Consider the following 15,885-nt stretch of genomic DNA (forward strand, 5'->3'; position numbering starts at 1 on the left):
AAACAAAAACCTTTGGGGATTGGGATGAACTGAGAATCCGCAGAACTGAGTGTGTAAGCCATTTATGCTGCCCCTCAGATACATGGTCACTTCATCCCTCAGTGCCCTCGTTTGGCAAGATAACCAAATATTTGCAAATTGGTGATGGAAGGACTGAAGATTATTGTTAGGGGAAACACTGACTGAAGCCGCCAGCCCTGGCCAGGCAAGATAGTAGCCACTCACGTGAGTCATCTTACGACAGGAGGTCCTGGTAAGGAACGAGGAACTAATAAGCTGCCACCAACAGGAAGAATTCGGGAAAGTTCAAAGGAGAGAGGAGACACCAATCCATATGTCCTACCAATCTCCCAGAATCCTCACTGGAATCATCTTGGCTGAGCGATGCGCGTGCCACCAAGAAGTTCCCTGAGTCAGAATGATTGGCCAGAGACAACCCAGAAACTAACCCAATCACCATAAAACCTGAGACTTTATGTGGCAGAGCAGTTCTCCTGGGTTCCCTTAACCTGCTGCTCTCTGCCCGGGCACCCCTTCCCAATAAAGTCTCTTGCTTTGTCAGCATGTGTATCTCCTCAGACAATTCATTTCCACGTGTTAGACAAGAGCCCACTCTTGGGGCCCTGGAAGGGGTCCCCCTTCCTGAAACATTATCACTGATCCTCTAATAAACATCACTGTATCTAATATCAGTCTAACCATCCATTGATACGGAGAGAGGGGTGGGGGGTGATTTTGTTCCTTGCTGCTCAAAGTGTGATCTTTGGACCAGCATGATTTGGTACCATTGGTGAGTTTGTTAAAAATGCAGAATTTGGGGGACTTCCCTGGTGGTCCAATGGTTAAGACTCCATGCTCCCAATGCAGGGGGCCCAGATTTGATCCCTGGTCAGGGAACTAGATCCTGCATGCTTCAACTAAAGATCCTGAGTGCCGCAACTAAGACCTGGCACAGCCAAATAAATAAATTAATGTTTTTTTTTTTTTTAAATGCAGAATTTGGCGCCCCCCCACAGACCTACCGAGTCAGTATCTTCATTTAACAAGATTCCCAGGTGATTTTTAATACACATTAAAAAATTTTTTAACATTATTATTGGAGTATAATTGCTTTACAATGGTGTGTTAGTTTCTGCTTTATAACAAAGTGAATCAGTTATACATATACATATATCCACATATCTCCTCCCTCTTTCGTTTCCCTCCCACCCTCCCTATCCCATCCTTCTAACTGGTCACAAAGCACCGAGCTGATCTCCCGGTGCTATGTGACTGCTTCCCACTAGCTATCTATTTTACACTCTCTCACCTTGTCCCAGCTTAGCCTTCCCCCTCCCCGTGTCCTCAGGTCCATTCTCTAGTAGGTCTGCGTCTTTATTCCCATCTTGCCCCTGGGTTCTTCATGACCTTTTTTTTTTTTTTTTTAGATTCCATATATATGTGTTAGCATACGGTATTTGTTTTTCTCTTTGTGACTTACTTCACTCTGTATGACAGACTCTAGGTCCATCCACCTCACTACAAATAACTCAATTTTGTTCCTTTTTATCGCCGAGTAATATTCCATTGTATATATGTGCCACATCTCCTTTATCCATTCGTCTGTTGATGGACATTTAGGTTGTTTCCATGTAGGATAGTCTTTATATTATAAAACTAAAATTTAGAAATAAATGGATTTATGGTCGATATGAGATTACAGCTATGATCCACAGGTTGTTTCATTTTTTTCATTTTTTTAAAGTAACTTAATATCAGTATCAATTTTGAACTTGTAAATGCATTTATACTATTAAAATACTGCTGTTTTTATCTGTTTTCTAGGTTTTAAAATCATTTAATTGAACCTACACCATGATGCACCCCATCTGTTCCCAGTCCTGTCAGTCCCATTAGGTTAAAAGAACCCTGTTATACCTTCTTCCCTTTGCACCAGAAATGAGCACAGATTCTCTTGAAAACTAAATCAAAAGGAACTGGGAGGAAAAAACAAAGTGTATTCATTTTCTTTTAGGTCTGCTACATGGTTAATATCAAATCTGCTTTTATTTCTTTTTGGCACTTATTTCACAGAGGTAACTTTTTTCTCTATCTTCTGCTAAGTTACTAATAACTATGGGTTTTTCCCTCGTTTTTTTTTTTAGCAAATCACAGATGAAGGTCTCATTACTATATGCAGAGGGTGCCATAAGTTACAGTCCCTCTGTGCCTCTGGTTGCTCCAACATCACAGATGCCATCCTGAACGCCCTGTCCAGTTTTCCCAGCACCACTTATTGAAGAGGCTGTGTTTTCTCCATTGTATATTCTTGCCTCCTTTGTCAAAGATAAGGTGACCATATGTGCGTGGGTTTATCTCTGGGCTTTCTATCCTGTTCCATTGAGCTATATTTCTGTTTTTGTGCCAGTACCATACTGTCTTGATTACTGTAGCTTTGTAGTATGGTCTGAAGTCTGGGAGCCTGATTCCTCCAGCTCTGTTTTTCTTTCTCAAGATTGATTTGGCTATTCGGGGTCTTTTGTGTTTCCATACAAATTGTGAAATTTTTTGTTCTAGTTCTGAATACACATTAAAATTTGAGAAGCCCTGGAACAGAAATCTACTGGAGGAACTGGTACAAAAATAGGTGAAGTTAATAAGTGATATAGAAAAATTAATAAAAATAAAACCACTAGTAACTAGGATCCAACTTGCACCCCCTAAAAATGTAGCATCGGGGGACCTCTCTTCTGTTGGCTACATGAAGAAGAATTAAAAATTTCAACTAGAGTATGGTCTTGGGTAGACAGCTCTCTAATGTAAGTTCTCTATGAGTCTAGTACTTGGCTATGCCTAATTTGACAGAACTAGGCAAACTTACAGTTGCAAAAAGTTAAACAAGTTTTATGGAAATTTTTCTTGATTGGAAATAAATTCTGAGATTAAATCTAAGAATTCAGATCTGGATTAAGTTGTATTTTTCTTTAACTGGCTACACCAAATATCTCTCCTTTACCTAAAATCAATCTAATATTTAGTACTGGTGTCAGCTAGTGATAATGCTTTAATCACCTAACAATTTTGAAAGCATTGATATATACCTTGATACAATCAAATCAGAAGTCTTAAATCTTATGATCAATAAAAATCTAGATGTCTTCCATGCTATAAAACTTATCAAATGGATTAGTGGTTAAATAAAATGATTATATATATATTTCCTCTCACTGTAAAAGAACATGAGCAGGCAAATTTTTCATATCCTTTTGTGATTGAATGCAAAGACAATATCAGAGCATTTGGAGCTATAATAAACCCCAGAAAAACTTTTTCATGACAGCCAAAGCAATAATGAATATTTCCCCATATCTGGCATCTTATCCTATTTATAGAGCCCATTTAGGTTTTTTTTGGCTGTGCTGGGAGACTTACAGGCTCTTAGTTCCCTGCTAGGGATCGAACCCGGACCACTGCAGTGAAAGTGCCAAGTCCTAACTAACCACTGGACTGCCAGGGAATTCCCCCATTTAAAAAAAAGTTTAATTAATTTATTTTTGGCTGCTTTGGGTCTTCGTTGCTGCAGGCGGGCTTTCTCTAGTTGCGGTGAGTGGGGGCTACTCCTCATTGCAGTGCTTGGGCTTCTCTTGCTGTGGAGCACGGGCTCTCGTCATGCGGGCTTCAGTAGTTGTGGCGCACGGGCTTAGTTGCTCCGCGTCATGTGGGATCTTCCCAGACCGTGGCTCGAACCCGTGTCCCCTGCATTGGCAGGCGAATTCTTAACCACTGCACCACCAGGGAAGCCCCCGCCATTTGTTTTTATAAGATGCATAAATTAATACAGAAATACAGTCTACAGCTTGGAAGTTACAACACTTGTGCCGAAAACTGCAGCAGGGGACTTCCCTGGTGGCGCAGTGGTTAAGACTCCGCGACATGATCTGTCAGTGGCCCTTTCCCTTAATGCCTTCAGAAGGCTTTCCTTTCTTGAATTAAGCTAAGTTGTAGTCACCCAATCTTTTGCAGCTATTTTTCCCTTTGAATATCTTTTTACAAGCTCATTCGCGGTAAGCGTGTAAAAAAAACAAAGACTAAAGAACCATGATGTTAATTGATTTGTTTACAATGGAAAATATTTCTGGCTTGAGAACTGGTGCTGGGCACAACCAAACAGGTTTGAGTTTGGGGATTTTTTTTTAACGGATGTTTCCACTTTGCAGGAAACAGATTGTATACGGGGTGGGGGGCAGGCATTTTGTTTATTTAAAAGAGTATTTTAAATGGCCAGGGAATGTCTACGTTTGCGGAGAGGCTGCCAAAGAGCCATTGCGCCTTAACCAACCCCCACACCCCCACCCAGGCAAATTCATATGTTAAAGTCTTAACCTCTAGTACCTCAGAATGTGACTGAATTTGGAGATAGGTCCTTTAAGGAGGTAATTAAGGTAAAGTTAAGTCATATGGATGAAGCCTAATTCAATACAACTGGTTCTTATAAGAAGAGACACAGGACACATTACATAGGACACAGACGTGCACACATGAGGAAAGACCGTGATCTACTTCTAGAACATAAGCGTCTATTGTTTAAGCCACCTAGCTTGTGGCCTTTTGTTATGGCACCCAGAGCAGACTAATACAACAGGTGAGTGGCTGGAATGGAAAGCCTTTGTGGGGGACCCATGCTCCAAATGTACACCCCATTGCTATCATCTCTTCCAGCTGATCTGGAAGGACATGAGCAAGAGGGGCTTCTAACAGTGTGGGAAAAATCACTTATGCACCCAAGACATGCAAGACAGAGGAGCAGAAAACAGGCCCCAAGAACAATGACAGAAGCCTCCCTCCCCTCTGCAAGTTTTAAACTTCAGAAAATAGGTGAGCAAGGAGGCCATAAACCACAACGTGGAAACACAACCAGCTTGAGAAGCTACTGATTTAAGCAAGGATGGATAGTGGCAGAAATGTCTGTGGGAAGGTCCTTCAGAAAGGTGAGGGTGGACCCTGGGAGGGGTGGGAAAGAGCAGTGAGGATGGCCTGGTGCTGATAATAAAGGATGCAACATTACAGAAAACAGTAATAATGATGAAACCTGTCTGGCCTAATAGGATCCTGCCTTTTTAGGGGCCTTGTGGGGAGGCTGCTGCCCGCTCTGAGGCATCGGCTCAGTGCCTTCTCAGGCGGACAGGGCCCTAGCAGAGAGTGCAGAGCCTCACCTGCAGGATGGGAGCCAGGAAGACAGAGATCCCTGTCAGGATGAAGACAATGGTGCCGGTCACTCTCTGTTCCCTGGCAGAAAAGAACACATGGTCAGGGTGGATTGGGAGATGCTCCATGACCATTCCAGCCCTCTGTGGGCACTTGAAGGTTGTGTCCGAGGCTCTGGCTTCTGCCTTGCTGCCCCATTCCAGAGAGTAAACCAGTGACCTGAGGACCAGCTGCCCGGCACATGGGAAGAGAGGGAATCCAACTGAGGTGAGGGCATTTGTAGGGGTGTTCAGGAGGTTATCCAGTGCAGTGGCTAACAGGGGGTGCTTGAGCCAGACCAACTTGCGTTGAATCCTGGCTCTGCCACTTACTAGCTGTGTGGCATCGGGCAAGGCCCTAAATGTCTTCAGCATTAGTAGAACAAAACTAATGGCACGCACCTCAGGGGTTGTCGTGAGGATGAAGTGGGATATGAAGTGCTTATTATCCCTGCCCTTTGATTATAATAAGATCCCATGCTTGTGGGGCATGACTGATGAGGATTTAGGGGAAGGGGCCCTGGCTGCTGGCAGAGCAGGTGTCAGGGGCTGGAGGGCAGGTATGTTTTCTGGAGTGCTCAGACCCAGGCACAAGTCCAGGGGAAGCTTGGGGCTCTGGGGCAGCTTGCTCAGGCCCAGCCATCTGGGGCTCAGGGGCTGGGGAGGGGACCCTGCCCTGACCATAGGAACCTTGCTCAGGGCCGGCTGGGAAGCCCAGGAATTCCGACGTAGTGAGGAGAAGCTCTTAGGACAGCCATGTATGAGAATGCCAGGGTCTGATGTGGGCTCACCCCAGAGGTCCTAAGGGGTGGAAGATGCGCTTCCCTGCCTGAAACATTCGCATGAGAGGAGGGGCGGGTGAAGGAACGGAAGTGACAGGCCATGGGCCACAGCCCAGGGGGTGGAGTGGTCCTGGAAAGGCTTTCTGGAGGAATGGAGATTGAGCAGGACCCGAACCCTGCTTTGGGGGATCTGGGGGACGGCCTGGCTAGGGAGTCTTGAAGAGGAGACAAAGAGTCAGGTCAGAAGGGGCTCTGTGGGAACTCTTGAGCAGCCTATACAGGTGAGAGGCAAGAGCATGTGTAGGGGCTGGGGTGTACTGACTGGAATCTATTAAGAAAAAAGCACCACTTAAAACGGACTTTTCATCTTCCTCTTGCCTCCCTTCAGGGATATCACTCCTATCCCTGTGGTTCCTGGGTTGTCAGAGAAGGGGCCCTATTCACCCAAATACCTTGATGGTAAGAAAAACCTGCCCCCAATCTGACCACTCCTGCCCAGGGGGTCCTCAGGCCCTGACCACCACCTACCTGACCCCCAGGAACTGCGGCTGCTCCCCAGGGGCGCTGGTCTCCGTCTCCATCCTGAGGCTGTCGATGTGGGCAATGGAGATGACCGTGGCAGCCACGTACCAGGGGAGCCCCATGAAGGAGCAGAGAGCCATGAGGACGCCCACCCAGAACAGGTCCAGATGGTAGCCGGCAGCCTTCTGCAGGGGCAGAGTGGGAGGGGGGAAGCTGTCTAGGGAGCCTGTTCCCAACCACCTGCTGGGGTGGGGTGGGGGAGACAGAACTCTCCCAAGGCAGCCACTCTGTGCAACATGTTTTGAGGGCTCCCCGTGGGCTTCTATACAGTACTCTGAGAGGACTGCCAGCCTGAGGTGATCAGGCCTCCCCAACCCCAGGGTTTGGTGAACCAGGGAACTGATGCAGGGAAGGGAGGAGAGGGGTGTCCAGGCTTGGAGGGGTCCTTGGGAAGAAGGTCTCCTACCCAGCAGCCCAGTATCTCTATAATTCCCTAATGAGGGGTCCCAGGTGGGGCAGGCCTAGACCAAGCCTAGAGTGATCCAGGTTGGGATGGGGGAGAGAGTAGCCTGAGTCTCCTCAGACTCAGAGGCAGGGAGGACAGCTGGCGGGGCCAGGAAGGCTAAGGATGCTCCTCTGCCTTATGGTTCTGGGTCAAAATGCCCTTGTTAGGATCTGTTCAGACTCCCAAGTTCACTTTCAGGAGACAGAGCGGGAGGGACACTTTGGGAGAAGCAAGGAGCCGTGCCCAGTGGCCCATCCTGGGCTTGGTCCTGGTCTTTGGAGCCTCCCCGCTGGCCCTTCTGGCCTTACCCACATCTGGAGGTCACATTCTCCCCACCCCTGGAACTCCAGTCTTCTGCCCTCATATTTTGCTTCACAAATGGCCCAACATTTTGAAAGAAGCACCTCCTCCCTCCTTCATTCCTTCTGACTCTGTGGAAAGAAAGAGATTGTGCCCCTCCTCCTAGCACCAGCCTTACCCTCAGCTTGTTCTCCTTCCGGTTGACTATGACGGCCGTGATCTGCTGGTCCATGAAGATCAGGATGGTCACCAGCAGGGCGGGCAGGATGCTTACCAGGTACACCCACCACGGGTTCTTCCCAAAGGGGGCCACGAACCAGCCTCGATCAGGCCGCGTGGGCTGAGCAGAGCAAAGGAGAAGGCCCTTTTCTCTCTCCCTTGTCCCGGTGCACTTGTTGTCTGGCCCGCTCTCCCAGACTTCCCGCTATTCCCACACCTGGGGTATTTTTCAAGCGCAATCTTATCCCTTTAAGACATTAGGCACCTGCAACTTTAAAGAGACCCCGGAGGCACAGACTTGGGAAGGGCGTGGTGTCTACAGAGCAAAGGAGATGATTTGTTGCAGCCGCCATGGGCTTGTTTGGGGAACAGGGAGGTGCAGAGTCAGGGGGCATTGGTGGAGAGCTTGTGGTCACTAATTGCAAAAGATGTTAACAAGAAATGGAAATGAGGCCCAACAGCAAGAAAAAAGAAAATGATGGTCCCAGTGCCTGATGCTTTCTGCCTCTTCTCTGAGTCATCTGTCTGGGGAGGTTATAGAATTGTCTGTAAAACACCGAACATTAATTTAGACTTGTATATTAAGAATAAAGGATTATCTGTGCAGGAGCTGGGCTGAAGTTTATCTTTTGTTTACTTCAGAGAAAGAAGTACTTTAAATTTCAAGGCCAACATGAGCTTTATGAGATGTTTAAGCTGAAATAATGTTTCAAAGGTCAAGCCCTCAAAGGCAGGGAGGGTCAATTCTAGAACCTGTACCTCCCAGTCCAGTTTAGACGGGTGGAGCTCCTTGTGAGGGAACAGGGCTCAAGCGGAGCTACAAGCAAATGGCACCAAATCTAGACTAATGGGAAATTCTGAAGCAGTGGTTCCCAAACTTAAGCAGGCCCTAGAATCTCCTGGAGGGCTTGTTAAATTCAAAGCCCTGAACCCCACCCCCAGACTTTCTGATTCCACGGGTTTCGAGTGGGGCTGATAATTTGCATTTCTAACAAGTTCCCAGATGAGGGCGAGATGCTAGTCTGGGGACCACACTTTGAGGATCACTGTTTTGTTTTTTGTGTGTTTTTTTGTTGTTGTTTTTGGCCTCGCCGCGTGGCTTGCGGGATCTCAGTTCCCTGACCAGGGAATTAACCATGGCAGTGAATCCTAACCACTAGGCCACCAGGGAACTCCCGAGGATCACTGTTTTAAAGGATCATTTTCAGCAGGTGGCCCAACTTGTAGACTGCCATGAGTGAGGGAATTGTAAACCTGTAAGTGGAAATCAAGGGGCTTCAGCTGGGCTGGAGAGATTCCAGCACCTTCCCCATCCTGTGGCTACACAGCAGGAGTTCATCATGGATATATCCTCAAACCACTATCTCAAAGGACCGCCCCCAGCAGGCCGTGTGGGAAGGGTGGAGCATACAGAGAACCCACGTGGTCACTTGGCTGAGCACATAAAAATTTGATCAGCATAGAGCGGAAAGGATCTGCAGCTGGTGGGCAGGCGGAGAGAATGCATAGAGCAGGGCCCCTGGGCAAACCTTGATGACGCTTGGCACGAGCAGCTTGGGAGTTGCCAGGCCAAAACAGGCATCAATTCCACAGAACAGCAGGATGGAGAAAATGATGGAAAAGTCAGCTACTAGGGCCCGAACCTGCAGAAAAGAGACGAGCAAGTCAGAGAAGCTCCTGCCCACTCCAGGCAGACCCCGTCCTCCAGTAGTGAAGAGGAGAGCTGCTGAGAGCTTGAGCTCCAGAGTCAGAAGACCCATCTTCAGCTATCTCAGAGAATGCCAGTCACTCGCTAAGTTGGATGAACCTGGTGACACTCCCACCCATCACTTTTCATTTCCAATACTTGGTTTTCCAAGACCTTTGTGTTTTTACCAAACTGATGGCTGTGAAACGGTATGATCTCATTCTTCTCTGCAACACTAAATTCCAGGTGGCAACATGGCACTTTGTAAGTATAAATTTGAGGGGAAAAAAAGGTGGTGATAAAAGGATATGACACTAACATGAATTTTATTTCATCCTTCAGGCAATAGATATTCTCAGATGCAGTCACTGCTCTGGAATTTTTATATAAAAGGCAACTTAGGGATATGATCTGGTTGGAAGTTGGAAGGAAGGGAGGGAATTTGTCTTGAGGATGCATTCATGTTGCAAGTACGCTATTTTTTCTCAGTTTGTATTTTGTAAACCTTCCCAAAAAGTCTTTTATTTAGTCTTTACAAAATATTGGCAAAAAATTCAATTATTCATATCAAAGATATTTTTCATCATCATCATTATTATTATTGGTAGTAGTAGTAGTAGAAAATTTATTTAAGATGGCTTTAGAAGAGTGCTCATGGGGTTTCTGTTAGAAGAGCATTGCTAAAAATCTTCCCAGTGCCCCTCCTTGTTTCATAACTGTTGCTCACACATGCAAGTGCTGTTTTGATTAATAAATGCTTTATTCTAGCCACAAAACAGTTAGAAAATGAAATTAAAATAGCAGTTAGCATTTACAATAGGTAAAAAAAAAATATCAAGTACCTAGGAATAAATCTAATAAAAAATGTGCAAGACCTCAAGATCAAAACTTACAAAATATTATGAAGAGAAAAAAAAAGGCCTTAATAGGGACTTCCCTGGTGTCACAGTGGTTAAGAACTCGCCTGCCAACGCAGGGGACATGGGTTTGAGCCCTCGTTCAGGAAGATCCCACATGGCCGTGGAGCAACTAAACCAGTGCGCCACAATTACTGAGCCTGCGCTCTAGAGCCCACGAGCCACGACTACTGAGCCCGTGCGCCTAGAGCCCATGCTCCGCAACAAGAGAAGCCATCGCAATGAGAAGCCCTCACACCACAACGAAGAGTAGCCCCCGCTCGCCACAACTAGAGAAAGCCGTGTGCAGCAACGAAGATGCATCACAGCCAAAGATAAATAAATAAAATAAATAAATAAAAGACCTTAATAAATAAATAAAAGACCTTAATAAATATACCATATTCAAGGATTAGAAGACTCAGAATTTGAAAGGTGTAAATTCTCTCCATACTGACATTTAGAGTCAATATAATTCTATCAGAATTCCAATAAGTTTTTATTTTGGTGAAATTTAAGATTCTAAAATTTATGTGGAAATACAAAGGGCCAAGGCATTATTGAAAAAGGAGGACAAAGAGGGAAAGTTTGGTCTGTAAGATATACAGACTTATTATCAGTTTTAGAAATGAGGGCTGTGATATTGGCATACAAATAAATCAGTGAAACAGAGTAAAGAACCTTGAAACAGATCCCATCACATGTGAACATTTGATATATGGCAAGGGAAGCACTGCAGAGTAGTGGGAAAAGGATGGTCTTTTTAAAAAAAAAAAAGTGCTGGCAGGGAGATCAGCTCAGTGCTTTGTGATGACCTAGATGGTAGGATAGGGAGGGTGGGTGGGAGGCTCAAGAGGGAGGGGATATATGTCTGCATATAGCTGATTCACTTTGTTGTACAGCAGAAACTAACACAACATTGTAAAGCAATTATACTCCAATAAAGATGTAAAAAAAAGTATAAACATAATGTACACATGAAACTTATATAATGTTATAAACCAATGTTACCTAAGTAAATAAAATTTCCTCTTTAGTTTGTAAAAAAAAAATAAAATTTAAAAGTGCTGGAACAATTGGCTATCTAAATAAAAAACAAACACTCACTCACACTATATGTCAAAAGCAATTCTGGTAGATTATAGATTTAACATGAAAGGAAAAACAATGAAGCTTTTAGAAGATACCATAGGAGAATATCGTCTATCCAGTATTTTCCTTGAGGAAAAATTGGATATATTTGATTACAGTGAAGCTAAGAATTTCCATTAATCAAAAGATACCATTAAGAAAGTAAAAAGGCCAGTCATAGAGCAGAAGATATTTGCAACACATATGATCACAAAAATGTTTCTATCCAGAATATATAAAGAGTTGCAAATTGGAAAGAAAAAGACAACCCAGATGAAAATGTGCAAGAGATTTAAACAGGCTCTTACAAGAAGAAAGTCAATGGTCATCTAGAGTCTGTCATACAGAGTGAAGTAAGTCAGAAAGAGAAAAACAAATACTGTATGCTAACACATATATATGGAATATAAAAAAAAAAGAAATGGTCATGAAGAACCTAGGGGCAGGACAGGAATAAAGGTGCAGACGTACTAGAGAATGGACTTGAGGACACGAGGAGGGGGAAGGGTAAGCTGGGACAAAGTGAGAGAGTGGCATGGACATATATACACTACCAAATGTAAAATTGATAGCTAATGGGAAGCAGCCACATAGCACAGGGAGATCAGCTCGGTGCTTTGTGACCACCTAGAGGGGTGGGATAGGGAGGGTGGGAGGGAGGGAGATGCAAGAGGGAAGAGATATGGGGATATTATGTATATGTATAGCTGATTCACTTTGTTATAAAGCAGAAACTAACACACCATTGTAAAGCAATTATACTCCAATAAAGATCTTAAAAAAAATAAAAGTGACTTCTTTATAAGTCACTTCTTTTAAAATTACAACTCAGTATAAAAAAAACAGTCAATGGTCATATGTCCATTAAACACATGACAAGATTTTCAACTTCATTAGTCATTGGGGAAATAAAAGGAAAAAACCCACAATATATACTAGGCTAAAGATAAAAGTCTGACAATATCAAGTGTTGTCATGGGGCTTGACAACAAGGGAAGCCAGTTCTCTCTGATCCAAAGTCTGTGCTCTTAACTTGAAAAAACCTCAGTGAGCAAGTGCTGATGTGGTGTCCATTCCATCAGATGGACCAGAACCCTCTCAGGGACTCAGTGGTGGCTTCAATGTGAACTGTCTGACTGTAGGGTGAAGTTACCTTGGTAGGGAAATAGCGGCTGAATTTGAACTTCTTCAGGGTCAGGGTCATGGAGTATGTCCCGAAGAAAAGGATGAAGGACATGAGTGCCAAGTCTGGGATGAACTGGCAGGAATTCCCAAGTAGGCGCCCACCATAGTTCAAACACTCCTTTTTGCTCAGCAGGGACCAGTCCAACGCTGTGAGGTTAAGGGGGTTGTACTTGGAGACCAAGACAGGAGAGAAACAGTCAGGGCCTTCCTGGGAGGTCAGCTGTTTCCTCCCCACTGCAGTTTCCAGGCAGCCCACGCACCCCTCCCACCCTCCAAGGGGCCCCATCCCTCCTGCCCCATGATAGTGCCCAGCAACAGAGTGATGGTCCTGGGGACAGGCTGTTTCAAGGAATGACAAGCAGGAGGTTCCCTGGGAAGGTTAGGAGCTGACATGTGCTTCTTCACTGTGTTCTAGGGTGTACTGCTTTGTGAGTGAGGAGGAAAAGTGCAGGACTGGCTCCCATCTCAGTCAATCAACCATGGGTCCTGTCCACAGCTCCTTCCTGGAGTGTCTCACATTTATCCTCCCCTTTCCTTCTTCTATGCACACACTTTTTGTGTGCATAGAAGAAGGAAAAGGGCTCACATCCCACCCTTGTCAGACCTCTCTTGGGTTAATCACTTCACTCACTTGACCTTTGGTGTCCCAGATGCCTAAAATCCAGGGCACACACAACAATTATATATATATATAAAATACACATTCCTATATATATTCTTATTTATGTTCCTAAGTATGTATATGTACATATATTCATATATCTATATTCACACATGTATATTAATATATATGTTCCTAAGTGTAATAGAAGGAGAGTAATGTATAATAAATTTTAATTTATATTTTGAAAAATAAATGTGCAAATATTCAGGAACCTACATAATGAAGTAAATCAGATGTTTGCAACTAGCCATAATGTATGTTTGTATTAAGAGAAGTGTGGTAGTTTGATATAATAACGGTCCCCAGTGGATCATGGCTCCCTGTGTCCACACTCCTTTGCAATGTGACATCAACAGTCCTCCCATCAAAAGGTGATTCCCCTTTGAATCTGAGCTGGCCCTGGGCCTGCTTAGATCAATAGACCAATAGAATGGGGATCAACAGACCAACACGATGGGAATGCCCCCCACAATGTAGCCGTGCCTCTACTGCACCACTGGTCTGGCCCAACATCTCTGTCTTGACTTATTTCTCCTGATTTCCCCGTGTGATGCCCCACCCACACTCTGTCTCAGCAGGACTGGTCCACCCACTGTCCTCAGGACAGATTTTGTGCTTTTCCTCTTGTACCCTTCTGTCTATGCTGGTCCCTAGGCTTGGAATGTGCTGTTCTCTATGGAACCAACTTTCCCAACCTTCAAGACCAGATCACGTTCTACTTTCTCTATGAGGCTTTCTTCTCTAGTTTGCAGAGTACGTCCTGCCTCCACTGCTGGAAGGATGCATTTGACCTATATTTGACGCATGGCACGCTCTACCTGTGCTGCCCGTTACTTTTTCAGGTTAATCTCCACATGCATATCACAAGCAGGTTGGAGGGCAAGGACCACATTTGTTTCTTAGATGTTTTTCGAACCATCATATCACCCGCACACAGCACCTTACGCATAGTAAGTATTCATACATAGGCACTGACTGATTCCATTTTTCCTCCCTCAAAATCAGATATTTGAGAAAATCTTAGGTTAAATTGCCATTGAGCAGTCAGCTGCCTGTGCAGGGGTAACTTAAGGGGCAAGCTTAGCGACACTAAAAGTCCAAAAGTCTCCTCCCAGCACTGACCAGGTGCTACCCTTCACCTGGTTTTCTACTTCCCACTGTTAGTGCCACTTAGGCTAGGTGTCTTCTCCTGATGGCCACTGATCATCATTATTGGGAAAGGCAGACCAGACCTGGGGCCCTCGGAGACACATGAGTGCAAAGGATAGATCAGATTCAGAGAGGGGGGAGCATTAATAAGCTTTCTGGGGCTGAAGGGTAGCACTGTTGGTTAGGAACTGGGAGTCCTGGTAGAAAGGCAAGGAAGAAGGTAGGAAGATGGGCGGGAAAGTTTACAGCCTTGCACAGCCCTACTTACCGTTCCTCACCTCAACCCCACCCCCACCCCCACCCCACCCCCCGTCGTGTGTGTGTGTGTGTGTGTGTGTGTGTGGGGGGGAGGGAGGAGGGGGAGGTTTATGCACAAGGATTTAATAAAATGAGGCAACATGGGATTTTGACAGCATATACTTAAAATATTCATTTTCACAGCTGTGTGTGTGTGTGTGTGTGTGTGTGTGTGTGAGGGAGGGAGGAGGGGGAGGTTTATGCACAAGGATTTAATAAAATGAGGCAACATGGGATTTTGACAGCATATACTTAAAATATTCATTTTCACAGCTCTGTGAGTGACCCTGGTGTGGGTGTGCAGCAGGGTTAATCTCCGCAAGTCTGGTCTAAGTTTCCCAAATCTTCTCAATCTCCCCACAGACATAAGCCCTTGAATGTCTGGCATGAAGAAAGGACTTACCAGAGAAGTGTTGGTGTTTGGTGGCGACGTGGCTGAGGCATTGAACGCGGTTGTATTCGCTGCGGATGAGCACAGGGCATGGGGAAGGGTCAGCAACTGCTGGGTGGGGATCCTGCACCCCACCCCGGGCCCCAGTCTTTCCCATTCCCTTCCAGTTCCTTAGAGACAAGGACTGGCCTTCATTGTGAGGGCAGCTACACCCTTCACTCTCCTCACTTTGCTCAGGGAGGGCGGGGGTGGTGTGAGGGAGCCTGGGCCACAGCTCTGACAGTCTAGCTGGGCCAGGTTAGGACAGCTCCTGTCTGACACGGAAGGGCTGGCTTTAAAAACTGCTGCCAAGACAAGATGCTAACACAAGCGGGTAAATAATGTGCCTTGTGAATCCCTACCACCCATTTGACCAATGTCTGTGCTCTTAGAGTTAACATTTTCAAAGAACTTACTCTTTGCCACGCACCGTGCCAAACCCTTACATACGTCATCTTGCTAAGTTCCTAAATCCCCAAGAAATCTCCACATTTTAAAGATGAGGTAACTGAGGCCCAGAGAGACTAAGTAACCTGCTCATTGCCCAAGGTCACGCAACTCACTCTTGGAGGAGCCGTTATCCATCCCAGGCAGGCTGGCCCAGAGCCTACACACCTCCCAGCTCTATACGACGAGCTTCCTTCCCTTCCTTGCTCCCCTCCACATACACTTCCTTTCTCTCCTGCCCTGTCCATATGTGTTTGTTTGTTTGTTTGTTTTCAGGTCAGCTGGGCCTGTAAGAACTTGTTGGGTATCTTCCCTAATCTGCCCATTAAATGCTAGCTCAGGAAAATTAAACCTGGGCCCAGGACCTGAAGGAGAATCAGGACCCCAGAGGTGCTGCTCTCAGCTGTTCACTCTGCATCGCTTGTCCACAATCCCCTGCCCCAGCCTCA

General features: G+C 45.5%; 1 protein-coding gene across 1 annotated transcript in view; it reads right to left on the bottom strand.

The window, feature by feature from the left end:
* Positions 1–15,885, bottom strand: part of SLC4A5 (solute carrier family 4 member 5) — a 107,197-nt gene that overhangs the window by 18,484 nt on the left and 72,828 nt on the right. The window contains exons 16-21 of the mRNA XM_055089270.1: positions 14,963–15,021; positions 12,418–12,618; positions 9,080–9,193; positions 7,510–7,671; positions 6,533–6,711; positions 5,193–5,265 (exon numbers count right to left, since the gene is read on the bottom strand). Coding sequence (XP_054945245.1) covers positions 5,193–5,265; positions 6,533–6,711; positions 7,510–7,671; positions 9,080–9,193; positions 12,418–12,618; positions 14,963–15,021 — 788 coding nt within the window. The remainder of the gene's footprint in view (positions 1–5,192; positions 5,266–6,532; positions 6,712–7,509; positions 7,672–9,079; positions 9,194–12,417; positions 12,619–14,962; positions 15,022–15,885) is intronic.

The sequence above is a fragment of the Physeter macrocephalus genome, chromosome 12, assembly GCF_002837175.3.
Source record: "Physeter macrocephalus isolate SW-GA chromosome 12, ASM283717v5, whole genome shotgun sequence".
Classification (NCBI taxonomy): domain Eukaryota; kingdom Metazoa; phylum Chordata; class Mammalia; order Artiodactyla; family Physeteridae; genus Physeter; species Physeter macrocephalus.